General features: G+C 36.9%; 1 protein-coding gene across 3 annotated transcripts in view; it reads right to left on the bottom strand.

Moving 5' to 3' along the window:
- The window catches only part of LOC110211523 (sodium channel protein type 1 subunit alpha), a 207,507-nt gene that overhangs the window by 112,303 nt on the left and 80,936 nt on the right, over positions 1-14,268 (bottom strand). For 2 of the 3 annotated variants that reach the window (XM_078146988.1, XM_020990889.2), the window contains exons 1-2: positions 3,793-3,883; positions 525-653 (exon numbers count right to left, since the gene is read on the bottom strand). In XM_078146988.1, coding sequence (XP_078003114.1) covers positions 525-653; positions 3,793-3,872 — 209 coding nt within the window. In that variant the 5' untranslated portion in view covers positions 3,873-3,883. Of the gene's footprint in view, positions 1-524; positions 654-3,792; positions 3,884-7,357; positions 7,477-14,268 lie in introns of those variants that run through there. The other variant, XM_020990890.2, reaches the window with a different exon arrangement.

Raw genomic sequence — 14,268 nt, 5'->3', positions numbered from 1 at the left:
TCTGCCTAAACCATATTATCATCTCGTTAATATCTCTCCATCTCATACTCAGGAATATCATAAAAAATGTTGTCCAATGCATTTCTCTCTTAACCTAAAGAAACACTTGGACAAAGACTAGGTGAGAAGTTTTGGTGGGGAAGGGAAAGCAGAGCCTTTATTGTGCTTATGAGTTGAAATTAATTTGCAAGGCGGAAGCAGTATGTGCAAATCTGAGTGAGAATGTAGGTGGTTAAGTACGTATATGTGTCGGTAAATATAAATCAATGGCTGTCAAATAAATGTCATGAATAGAGTTTTTCAGTAACTGAAATTTTCCTTAGCTATACAACTGATGGGAAAGTGAATTGTTTCAAGTGTTCTCGGCTCTTAAGACTGTACTTATTTGTATGAATCTAAAACATGTGAATCTGAATCTGTAAATCATCATAAAACTTCCTTTAGATGTAAGAAGCCCAGATTTTAAAACAAAAGGCATTCAAAATGCAAATTTTATTCTCAATTAAGTTTCAAAAAATACTTACGCAAATGTAATGACAGTGAAATCAAGCCAGTTCCATGGATCCCGGAGAAAAGTGAAATCTTCTAAACAGAAACCCCTGGCAATGATTTTTATAAGTGATTCAAATGTATATATTCCTGTGAAAGTGTACCTGGAATAAAATATCCAAAAACACAATAAATTGATTTTTTCCTTTCTAGAACATTAATTGCTTATCAAATATTAGTGAAATAGATAAAACTGGAAAGAAATGGAACTAGTTCAAATTTGTATCTATCACAGATAAGACAATATTCTATATATAAATTACAATTAGGAAAACTAATTATACTAATACTTTTTAAATGATAAATTGATATGCTTTCAAATACAATGACTATTGATTAATTTTGCTGAACTGTGTCTTTATTAGAAGGGCTCTGTGTGTGTGTGTGTGTGTGTGTGTGTGTGTGTGTGTGTGTATGTGTGGTACGGAGTATATTTAGAAATTACTTTGATAGCCTCCACAATGCAACATGTCTGTAGTCCTCGCTACTGAGGCATTTGAGGCTGACAAATTCTGGATTGCAGTAAGACTAAAGTTTAGTCTTTTAGTCAGTAAACTAATCAGGTATATGAACTAAGTGCAGAGCCAATATAAGTCTCTGGGAGTGGGAGGGTCACCAGGATGCCTAAGGAAGGACGAACTAACCCAGGTTGGATACAGAGCAGCTCTAAGCTTCTGGGCCAGTTAGCAGTTGGATCAGGCCTGTGAGGAGCTGCTGTACAACAATAATAAAGATAAAGCAATATAAAGTGACATAAAGTGTACAAATACAAATAAAAATCCCATCAAGTTTCTTTCAGTATGAGGAAGTTTTGTGGAATAGTGGAATGAATTGATTTGGAGGCAAAGGGTCTGCTTATGAATCCTGGCTCTGCTATTTACTTCCTATGACTTTAAGACAAGTTGATTACCTCCCTGAGGCTTTGTTTCCTCACCTATAAAATGAGTAAGTTAGACTAGGTGGCTTCTAAGGCTCCTTCTAGGTCTGAATCTATAATATGGTACATAGAAGAGCCTACCTGTATTTCCATGTTCTAATATAATGTGGTAATGTCATAAATGAATAGAGCCTCCTGGGAATTGTTTAGTGCACTCATATGACAGATCAGTCAATCAATAATATGTCAGAAACATAAATACTTTCCTTCAGAGTGCTAAAATTCTGCTTCGTTGATGTTTCGTGAAGAAGAGCAAGGCCAAAACAGCTTCATTTTTGTTTTTCTCCGACCTGTGTTACTTGTGTTTCCTATCACGGAAAATAGGAAAACCGAGGCAGGCATATTTGATTGGCGTTAAGTTGAACCATGATCAGAGCTTGGAGTCATAAAGCCACTTATTCACTGAGCCAAGAATCATAAAAAATTAAAATTTAATGGCAAAAATAGCCTGAGGTAGTGTCAGGTTTTCAATGCTGTTTCCCACGCATACTATTCTATTTAGATGTGGACAACACCTTTTAGTCTATTAATTTTTTACTCATTTCACTGGAAAGTTCTGTCTGCTTGACAGTCAAAGGACAAAGTCACAGTTCTGGGGTGAATGGAGCAAAGGACTTGTATGTAGGAGTGGCATTCTAGGGCGAGGAGTAGTGAGGCAGGTGGTGGGCCCTAAGCTGTGTATCTAGTAATGGAGTAAGTGCAGAAGCAAGAAATATCTGCCTGGCTCTGACCCTAGGGGCAGAGTAGGGATTCAGTTCTAGCTTCCAGCCTAGTCTGATTCTTGCAGTGGAAAAACCAGTGCAAGACTTTCAGTTCAAAAGGCAGCCTGCAATTTTGTCACTGAAATTACAGAGTTTTACAACTGATTAGTAGTGGCTAGCTCCAGCAAGCAGTTTATTGGAACTCCAAAGAGACAAGCCCACGGGCTTGCTGCTCAGACTTGCAGAGCTTGGAAAAAGAAGGTAAAGTCAATTGCTAAACATGCCAGTTCCACAAGTTGCTCTTCTGCTCTTTTTCACTTAGAGGTAGGTAGATGGTGCAGTGGATAGAGTGCTGGGCCTGGAGTCAGGAAGACAAATTCTGCCTCAGACATTTACTAATTGTGTGACTGAGTAAATCACTTAATCTCTGTTTGCTCCATTTTCCTCAATTGTAAAACAGGAATTATAATAGTATCTACTTCCAAGGATGGTTGTGAGGATTAGATGAAATAATATTTATAAAGCATTTTCATGGTGCCTGGTACATAGTAGGTGCTATATAAATGTGATGATGACGGTGATGACTTCTCTTAGAATTAACTACCAGAAAGAAGCCAAGAGCTCCACCAGATATTTTCTCTTCTCTTTCTTTTAGGTTCAACAGCCCAAAACAACAGACGTGTTAGAGAAAATAGCAAAGACTGCATTGTCTGCCTCTGGTGAGATACTAAAGGTCTCCCTAACGATACCATGGAAGTGAGACCTATGTTGTACAAAGTCTAGGCTTAGGTCCCACAAAGCTGCCACCTGGATAACTTTTAGTTTAGATTTTTTGACATTAGCCTTTGCTACTTCAGCCTCCACTGCAACAGACGTCAATTGTTTTCATAAATGTCATAATGGAAATAGTCCCCACCTTTGAAACTGACATAGGTCTGAAACTGAAGAAAATGGCAGATGGAAGGTAATGTTGGGTTTTTTACTGTTTTAGTTCTGGGATGCCTACAGTCCTCTCTGAGGCCCTAAGCTCTTGGGAAGAAAATTCAGCTTTCTGGATCCTGCCAAAGATTTACTCTTCATTTATCTTCACTACCATCTTTCTTATAATGTGAGAACTACAGTATAGGAGAGTGGCCCATATGATTAGTTCTCATATGACCAGGCCCATTGGTAAGCAAATCTTACCTTTCCTTCAAAATTATCTTTCATCTATTTTGTATCTCCCTACACACAGCTTTCATACCTTGAGTTTGCACCAAGATTTTGGGAATACACACACACACAGACACAGACACACACATATACATATATATATATATATATATATGTATATATGTATGTATGTATTGTCTCCATGACTGTGAGCTCCTGAAGGCAAGGATTGTTTCACCTTTGTTTCACATCCCACGTGCCTAGCACAGTGCGTGACACATACTAGGTACTTATTAGGGGCTTATTGTTTGATAGTTTGGGGGTATAATCATATTTCCTAAATGACTAAGTTCAGTGACTCCATAAAAACCATAATACAAAGGTCCAAATAATGTCTTAAAATACACAAGCTCAAGCTATGGAAGTGATATAAAGATAACTTTGGTAACTTACTCTACATTCTTCGTCCAGTCGGGGGGATTGCTCATTGTCATAAACACGCAGTTTGTCAAAATAGTGCACATAATAAGCATGCTGAATAATGTAAGTAATAGTTAAGGAAAATACAAAGTAATACAGAAATATCTTTTACATAAAGCTAACAAAGTGGAAGTAATTTATTACATCAAACTCCCAAGGCATTTTAGTGGGCACTATACATACAGAAATGAATTGGGCAATTTTGCACCAGAAAGAAATAGCTTTAACTCTTTCAGAGGACAAAAGACAAAATTGCTGAGAGTACATCACCCTCTCCCATCCTCAAGTTTGATGTTTATGAATGAAGATTTATCCCATTTGGTTTGATAAATTAAAATAGTCCATGGTCAAAGGTTAGCATGATGCTAGCTTTGGGGATGCACTTTTTAGGTCAGATTTATACAAATAAATTAGGATTGGATATGACTGAGATTGTGTCAGCCTATTCCCCTTTAGTTTGTTTTTTTTAAAAAAAATCAAAAACTACCAGGCAGGTGGAGAATGACTCTTTTGTGTTCTTTTCTGTTAATTACATTTATTTCAGTTCCATTCCATTCAATAAATATTTTTTTGCAGTTTTTTCTTTTTTTTTAGGCAATTGGGATTAAATGACTTGCCCAGGGTCACACAGCTAGTGTCAAATGTTTGGTCTGAGGCCGAATTTGAACTCAGGTCCTCCTGACTTCAGGCCCGGTGCTCTATCCACTGCTCCACTTAGCTGTCCCACAATAAATATTTCTTAAGTGCCAACTGTGTGTAGAACATTGTTTTAGGTGCAAGGGGAAATATAAAGTTTATGTAAAAGAGCTTCCCTATCCTCAAGGAGCCTATGTTCTCATAGGGGGATAAGACACATAGACAATAATAATAACAACAACAACACACAATAATATATCAGAAGTGCATCTTAGAGGTATAATACAAAGTGCTGTGTGAGGTCTGAAAGGGACCTACAGGCAGGCCTAATGGAAGGGATGGCACTTGAGCTGGGTTTTAAAGGATGGGTAGGAATAGAAAAGGCAAACAGGCAAAGAAAGAGAAAAAGATACAGAAATAGGAAAATGCAAGGCATATTTGGGGGACACAAGTAGTTGAGCTTTGTCAAAGCAGAGTTCATTGAGTAGAGTAATAAACCTCAATGAGGTAAAAAAAAAAGTTAGGATGATGCTAGATTATGATGGGCTTTAAATGTTAGGAAGCAATTTGAATTTTGTTCAGGAAGCAATAGGGCATTGACTTTTTTTTTTTAAACAGAAAAGGGACATGTCCCTATCTATTCATATGGACAATTGATATGTTAAGATGTATGTTAAGATTGGGAGGAAGGGTGCAGGAAAGAGCTACAATAATCCAAGTAGTTTATAATGAAGGCTTGTACTTTGCTGGTAGAAGTAGAAATAAAGAGGAGAGAATGAATATGAAAGATGTTGCAGAGATAGAGTAGACCTAACTTGATGGTTGATCATAAACAAGAATGTTTCAAACATCACTGACTGAGTGAGTAGTAGTCACTGATAGAAATATTAAAGTCAGAAGGAGAAGCATCAGGTTTAGGGGGACAAGGTAAGACATGTTTCACTTTTGTGTTTGTATCCCCAGTGCCTAACACAGTGTTGGGCACATAAAAGATGCTTAATACATGCTTATTAATTGATATTGAGCTTGTGATGTTGGTGGGACATATAGGTGAAGAGGCTTTGTAGGAACTTGGAAATACAGTTCGGAGGAAAGATCAGTGCTGGAGATACACAGATGTGAGAGTCATATGCAAATAAATGGAGGTTGAAGCCATGGAAATGAGTGTGTGCCCAGAAAACAGAAGGCTAACGACAGAATCAACTAAAGGAATGGTAGCCCATATTTCAGTCATATCCAATTGTGCTATATTTATGGTCATCTACCCTTAGAATAATAACATGAAGGCAACAAAAATTTAACATGGAATCAGAGGGCTGACAGGAAGTCTAGAGATCATTTAGTCTAAGATTAAAACAAGTGATCATATTTTAAAGGAAACTAAAATCAAGAAAAGAATGAATAATTTGCTTGTTGTCATAGAGCTAGTTAGTGTCAGAGTCTGGACTAAAACCTAGGCCTGCTGATTCCTGGACCAATACTCTTTCCCTACCATTTTGTTTCTCTTTCTTTTTTTTTTCCTAGAGAAAAAGAGAATTTTTAGAAAACGGCCACATGATGGCGCCAAGAGCTGAATTAGTAAAAGACAAATCTTACGTTTGCATCTAGATCCCCCTCTGTGATCTTCACAATTTTAGAGTTATTTTAGTAGTCTCATGAAATATACATTTATGTAACCAATAAAATCACACAGCCATAAGTTTTGAAATGAAATTGAATGTTTAATATGAATACTATGGGATGATAGATTTGGAGATATGACTTCAGAGGTCATTTAATATAATGCCCTCACTTTTTACAGATATAGAAACTGAGTCCTAGAAAGCCACTTAATATTGATGGATGAGCTGTGACAAATTTTATTTTTAAATATTTCTTTTTTAAAAATTATGTGGATATTTTATTTTTAGTTATTGCTTGAAAAAAATACATACAGAAACTTGACCTCTAAAGTTTCTCCCAGTTTTAAGTTATTATAATTCTATATTAACAAATTAAGCACCCAAATTACTGATAACTGAGTCATTGTCAGACAAATGTTCATCACTAGAGAGAATGAGTTTTCCCATAGGAGTGGAAGGGCTCTTATTAAAAAGCTTTAGAAGTCCAAAGCAGCTTAAAATTGCACAAAGACCTTTAGGACACTGTATAAGAAAGTTTGCCAAGGCAAACTTTGTACAGCAATGACGAACGTCCTACAAAGGCAGTACAGACAGCATAATCTTGCATAAAATTTGTGCTGGCAAACTCTGAGAAGTGTCTGGAGAGTCAGTCAGTACTGCAGTCAGAAAGATCTGAGTTCAAGTTTTACCTCTGGAACTAATACCTAAGAGACTATGAGCACAGTCATTTTACCCCTCAGTGCCCCAGGTAACCCCATACTATAGATTAAGCGTGAAAACTACTGAGGTATAGCTTATCAATGGATTTCAGTCTAAGGGATTTCCATCCTGGCAATTTCTAGAGCTGGAAGTTCACCTGGTTCAATTTTTATTTTACAAATGAGGAAACTGAGGATTGGAGAGGTTATGTAACATGTTCAAGGTCATATAGGTAATAAATGACAAAGGTGGGATTTGGCCTATAACAGGTCTAGTTCCACAACAAACAAACAAAATCTTTTGGCTTAGAAGTCACAATTTCTGAACACCACATATTATTGTAAGTCTATGAGGTCAAATGTCTAAATAATTTCTAGTGATTCTGTTTATTTCTATGGCATTTATGTGACTGACTAAATTTGGAACCCACTGGTTTTTGGAAGGCAAAGAGTCGAATATATCAAGCAACACAAAATGATGAGAACTTCTCCCAAACTTTTTTGTGAACTATTTAAAAACACATCTACAAAGAGCAGATGTCAGGGAGCGACATTGGAAATCCACACATTGAAAAAGGATATGAATGTACCAAAATCTTAATAGCTATTTTCCTAAGAGGATTGAAGGGAGTTAAAATGTACAGGGCAGAAGTGGCACTGAATCGGAAGATTGCCTTCCCTTTATTCAATACTATAAAAGTCTGTAAAGAAAGGAACACAACAGGAGAGTATCAAAGTATAAGCAATTAAAAAATTAAATTGAACATCCTAAGTTTGCCATCATGATTTATCTTCATTCTGCAGGATAAGCCAATATAAAGCATATGAATTTTGCATATGAATTATGAATATAAAGCCATTAACTTTTAACTTAAAGAAGAAATCTGACAGCCCCACTTACCTGCTGCTTCCCTGTAGTATGTTTACACTTGATTTTGAAGGTAGTAGCTTTTTTTTTCTTTCATCCTATCCTAACACATAAGAAATCTGTAGAGATCAAGCAAACTCGGTGCTAGGATGGTAAATGTGTATGGAAGAGAAATGAAGTTCTTAAATATGTACAGGCTTTGATAATTATTTAAAAAATCTTTCACATAAAATTTACTTTCTATTGTGGTACCAAATTTCACCATTCAGACATAAGAAATAATTGCAAAGAATTTTCAATAGAACAAGAACTATTTTTACCCTGAGATGAATTCTGCCATCAATGCTTATGAAACAAATATTATCTTGATGTGTTGCAGAATAAAACAGCAAAACCCCCTCTTCACTTAGATGGGTGCAATCCAATCATCGATTTCTGGAACCAAAGTTCCCTGGAGAGTGTCAGATGTCCTGGAGTGCTGAGTTTTGTATTTGGATTTCTGAGTTAGCTGACAAAATTCTAATCCCATCTGACTCCCCATTTCATGCAGTGCTTATGCAGCAGAGAAGGAAAGCTCAAAGTCTTTAAGAATACATGAGGATAACCCAATACCCCAAGCTGTGCTACCTTGCATGCATGTTCTGTGTGCTCTCAATGAAAGTGGATGAAATGGATTTTCACAAATTATGCTTTATTTGAACGATAAACCTTGAACAGATAAAAACAAAGAGGTAATATGTAGATCCAAAATTGTGTTCCTTCTTTTTCCTAAACACCCTACCCTTAATCTTCAGACAGAGGCACTGGGGATGAAAAAACCTTTGTCTCCACAAAGGGCCTCTTTTGGAGAAGGGGTATAATAATAGATATTCGTAGCATTTTAGAGTTGAAAAGAAGCTTAAAAAATTGAGTCATCAAAAAAATAGAATCATCAATAAGCATTTATTAAGCACCTACATGTATCGGCACTGTGCTAAGCACTGGGAATATTATATTTTAGTTCTATTTATTTTACCCAGCCTTCAAAAGTGTACCCCAGAGGTCATGGTTGGAGACAAGGAGGCTAAAATCTTTCTCTTCTAGTCTTTTAAAGTGTATATTTACATAAGTTGCTTTGTTTTTTATGGGATAGTATCTCTTTTGGACAGAGCCTATTGACTTTACATATTTCCTTCTTTTAATCCTTTTCAAGGGCTTCTTTGAGAAAGGGTTCAGCTCACTGATTTACTGTTCTCCTCCCCTTTCCCTCTCCATCTCCCTTCCCCTGCTCCTCTAACATTTTCTAAATAAGGACAGAATCACCCCTAAACATTTACTGAGTATCTACTGGACAAATAATTCAACACTAAGGGCTAAACTTACTCAGTAAAGATAGATAAGCTCTAAATCCAGTCCTTCACTGTACATTTATTTCCCATTTTCTTTTTTAGTAATGAAATTATAAAAAATAAAGCTTAAACAAATGCTATTTAGAGCAGAAGAAATTTGATATTTGTGCATGACTGTAACCACAACTTATAGCTGTGAGTATTTTTTCTCTCTCTTTTTTACCTTTTTCATTCACTACTTCTGTCTCCAAAATGCCTTTCAAGATCATTGTGCAGTAAGCCACATGAACAGACTTGTGCTGTTTAGTGCTGATGACAATGCCTTTGCCCATGGGAGTTTGGGAACACAGACTCAGAAAAAATAAAACAAAATAACAAAAAATCTGGTGTAGGCTAGACTTAGCTGAAACATGTTAGGACTTCTAATCATTTTTCAATTATTAGATCCAGCTCTCAGTGTTTCCCTTATTTAAAAGTAAGTGTAGTAAAAAGCCTAATTCAGAATTATTGGGCAAGGGGAGGGAAAAGAGAGGGAAAGTTAAGACAGCTTTAATTAGTGAGAAATCTGAAGAGACTGTTTGTTCAGTTGTTTTCCAGTCACATCTGACTGTGTTACCCCGTTTGGTTTTTTTTTCTGGCAAATTATTAGAGTAGTTTGCCATTTCCTTCTCCAGCTGATCTTACAGATAAGGAAACTGAGGCAAACAGAGATAAGTGATTTTCCCAGGGCTACAAAGTGTCTGAAGCTAGATTTGAACTCAGGAAGATGGGTCTTCCTAACTCCAGGAGAGGCACTCTATCCACTGTACTACTTTACTGCTCTCAAGAGACTATTATAGAATATAGAAATAATATGTATAAATGCAGGAATGATTCAAGGCAACTGAAGGAGGGAATATACTTACTAGAGCCTGGGTTGATGTAGGGAAAGTTTCATGGAGAAGGTGGCCTCTGAGCTAAGCCTTGAAGGAAGTGAAGGATTTGGATAGCGGGAGATGAGGAGAGTACATCCCAGACATGAGGATTAGGCTGAGTGAATCTCTGAAGTCAGGAAATGGAATGTCCAGTTCTAGCCAGAATGGCTAGAACACAGAGTGTGTGAAATGGAGCCACATGTAATGAGTCTTGAAAGAGAGAGCAGGGCAAGACTGGGGAGATCTTTAAAGGCTTGGCTGAGGTGTTTGCCTTTAATACTAGAGGCAGCAGGGAACCACTGGAAGTTTTAGAGCAAGGGAATGACGTGATCAGACTGCCTTAGGAAGACTATTTTTGGCAGCTTTGAGGAGAATGGATTAGAGAGGAAAAGAAATTAGACTCAATTTATGGTACAATAAATTCTTAGATCAGAGAGGGTGCCCAGTACAGCAGAAAGAGCACTGTTTCTAGATTCAGAGGGTCTGGGTTCAAATCTCACTTTACTACTTACATGACTTAAGCAAAATAATTTACCCTCCTTGTTACCAATTGGGAAGCAGTTAGAACCATCCAGGTTATTAGAATTGGCCATAGTTTTTGCAACTGAATAATAAAAGTATTTTAATGTTAAACTCATCTTCTTTAGGCTCACTGAAATCATCTTTGGGATAACTCTAGTAGCAGATACGATGATCAGATTTTAATTTCTTTCACCAAGTTTCTGTATTTTGAGAGTTTTTTCTTCTGTGTAGTTTGAAGGGTATGCATATTTCCTAAATCAACATCTATTTAAAATGTTTAAAAATGGTTTTGGGGAATTGTTACAGGCAATCACAGGCAACAGTTTTATCTGTGATAATGTTCCAGTTTATTTGTTGAAATCACAAGACATTGTGGGACTTGCTTTTATAGTACGGGGATTTGTTATCTGTTAGTTTATGAAGGATGTGAAGTCTTCATTATACATAATTTTCATATACAATTTTGGCCACTTGGTGGTATCTTTATAAATTCCAGAAGGTTAGAAATTTTTGCAACCTGCTGTGCTGTGTTGTACAGTTTCTATTACTTCCCTTGCAAAATCTAAATTGATCAATGTCTGTGTTCTTTAACAAGGACCTTTCTGTAATTTCAGGCAGTAATGACCTTACCTTTCATAATTATTACTATTATTGTTTCTAGTAGTAGGGATGGGAGTAGTAGCAGGCAGGGAAGTAGTCTGTAAATAGGCAGAAACTCAAAATAAGAGAGAGGGAGTAGTACATAAGGTAAGCTCATAGAAAAGGTGGAAGACACAAGTAGAGTAATTAGTCTTGGCAAGGAGAAGGGCAAAGCAGGTAAGAGTAGGGGAGGATGTGGAACTGCTTTATGGTTTGAGTGGAGGAGATGAACCTGTCCTGGTGGATGGCTTTGAATTCCTTGGTAAAAGAGTGTGTAATGTCCTCTCCTGAGGGAAGGGATGATGTTAGGGAGGGAGGTTTGAGTTAGGGGCATAAGTATAAAAAAGAAGGCCTGCAATAGCACCTACCTTACCTACTTCACTGTGTTGCTATGAGGCAAATATTTTCTCAGCCCTAAAATATCATACAAATGTAATTTGCAAAGTTCTATACCAGTAATTATAATGTTGTTTAAGGACTCATTTTGTCTCTTTGTAGTAATGCCCCCAAGATGTTCCCTTTATCGTACAGCCACCTAATTTACAAAATCTTGCATCAGTGGAATTTGTCAGAGAATTTCTTAAATTTTAAGTACAAATTACATTCAACAATTTTGTAACACATAATCCACTTGTGGGAGGGCACAGTTTGGTGGTGCAGTGGATACAGCACCGAGCTTGGAATCAAAAAGACCTATCTTCATGAATTCAAATTTGGCCTTATACCCTTACTATCTGTGTGACCCTGGGCAAGTCACTTAACTCTGCCTCAGCTGCTCATTTGTAAAATGAGCTGGAGAAGGAAATGGCAAAATGACTCCAGTATCTTTGCAAAGCAAATCCAAATGGGGTCATGAAGAGTCAGACATGACTGAAAAGACTCAACAATAAAAATCTATTTTTTTCCTATTATTTCATCAATGCTCCTAAGCCTTGATGCTTTGTTTACACAATGGTTGTGTTTGGTTTTCAGAAACCAAAAACTCAATTTGCAAATGGTAAGAACTGCTAAGTCCTTGCCTCTGGATTGCTTGCCTCTGGGCCTGCTCCTTGGAAGTTCTAGGCATTGATTTCTTCAAAGAAGTATGGTGGAGGTAATAAGAAGAAAAAATGAAAGGGAAATTATATAGAGATCTCATATACTGTTTAAGATTTTTCAGACTCTCCATTCTATTAGGAAGGAAAGGCTCATACAAGAGAAGGTTAAGATCTTAGCCCTAGTGATAGAAAGGACTCTAAAGACTCTCTCAGTTTACAGATAAGATCCAAGGAAGGTTCCTTGGTGACAGATGGAAGTCCAAGGAAGTTAAATGGTGATCTTGGTCACACAAGTAATAAGTTTTCGAAGTACAAGTTGAACTCAGGTCCTCGGATAGGGTTCTTTATGTAGTGCTGGACTGCCTTCTTGATCTGAGATTTTACTGTGGTATAAACAGAGAGAGGTTGAGTTGAGTCAAACTCTGGATTAGGGGGCCAGAGGTCCCCTCAGTTCAAATCCTTCCTCTGCAACTTATTTGGGCAAACCACTTCATCTTCTCAGGGCCTTAGTTTCTACCTGTGTAAAATGATAACATTGGACTAGATGATATCTAAAGTCTCTTTTAGCTCTAAGCATATGATAAAATACCAATACAGATGTACCGAGCTCTAAGTCTGATATATGAAATTCAGACTTAAAGAACATACCAATTTGTGTCTTTATTCAAATTCCTGGATTTACAGCAGTATTTCAGATTGCAAAGTACTGTAGTATCTTTGAAACATAACTAGATTCACAAAATTTTACATGAAACATTTCAAGGATATGTATTAAATAAAGCAAGTTTTATCTGCCAGAATGTGGCCAAAATCAGAGGTGAAAGGACAATAGAAAGTATAACATCTTTCTACTAAAATGTCTACCTATTTAAAAACCAACCCTACTTCTGTCCTGCTTCCTTTAGCCACAACCTGCTGGTAATTTTCTAAGGTCTGGTACACACCTCTTGGGGCATGATGCCACAGGGAAGAGTTCAAGCCAAAAAGAAAGGTCAATGGCAACATAGCCTGTTTTTATGATGGACAAACACAAACAAGATGTTTTTGTACCTTGTGTTAGTATGTACAGATTTGAGTAAGTAAGATCCAAGGAGGTAGGGAGACTCAATGGTTCTAGACCAAAGCAACTGTCAATAAAATCAGATAATGAGCAAATTAAACAAAATGCCTGAAATTAAGGAAAGAGTAGGTGGTATACGGGGGTAAATTATTGTATATGACAGTAGCCTTCCTCTGCTCCCCAGCTCAAACTTCCTAATAAGCCACAGATGCACATTGTTCCTGCTCACATCTGTTTTCTCTTTCCACTGAACTATACCATTTAGGATTACATCATCTTTTAAAGTAGGCTGTCCATTGTATGTATGGGGGTCCCATTTAAAAGATGTGAGGTTCAAATATTTCCCCAATTTATCAATAATTATCCTTTAATGGTTCCCAACTTCTTCCAGAAACAAAAAACTGGTCTTCTGATACCAAATCATCTTGGCATTGTTATGTGGCTATGATTCATAGAACACTATAGTCTCTAAAGAATTTAAAATAAATTTTACATAGAGAGCAATGGAGAAGTTTGTGGTAGGTGTGAACATATGCAGTGCATAAGAAAAAAAGAAACTTCAAAGAAAATCTGAGTAAAGGATTTTTAGGGACAGCTAAGTGGTGTAATGAATACAGTTCTGGGCCTAGAGTTAGGGAGACCTGAGTTCAAATTCAGCCTCAGACACTTACTAACTTCATGACCCTTAGCAAGTCACCTAACCTCAGTTTCCTCAATAGCAAAATGGGGGTAATAATAGCACCTATCTAGCAGGGTTGTTGTGAGGATCTAATGAGATAATTTTTGTAGAGTGATTAGCACAGTGCCTGGCACATAGTAGGTGTTTGATAAATGCTTGTTTTATTGGAGAAATGTATGAGCAACGGCTGGTGGACAGCTTCAGTGCTGCCAACCTGATGATTTCAGGAGAAAATGAGGATGCCTCCAGTGCAGAGGGTAGACCTTCTGTGGCAAGCTTATGGAAGAGGAAGTGGACATGAGCTGCACAGGATGAGGAAGAATGTATGGGTTTAAACTATCATTTTTGGAGGGACTATCCAAATTAATGAGATCATCAATCCATTTGCGTATTTTGAATGTTGATAATTATGTACAGAGGACAGAATAAAAAATTTATTAATATGA

Source organism: Phascolarctos cinereus, unplaced genomic scaffold, assembly GCF_003287225.1.
Source record: "Phascolarctos cinereus isolate Bilbo 61053 unplaced genomic scaffold, phaCin_HiC Scaffold_726;HRSCAF=1367, whole genome shotgun sequence".
Lineage (NCBI taxonomy): Eukaryota > Metazoa > Chordata > Mammalia > Diprotodontia > Phascolarctidae > Phascolarctos > Phascolarctos cinereus.
Note: the sequence above shows the minus strand (reverse complement) of the source record. Positions and strands in the feature narration are given on the sequence as shown.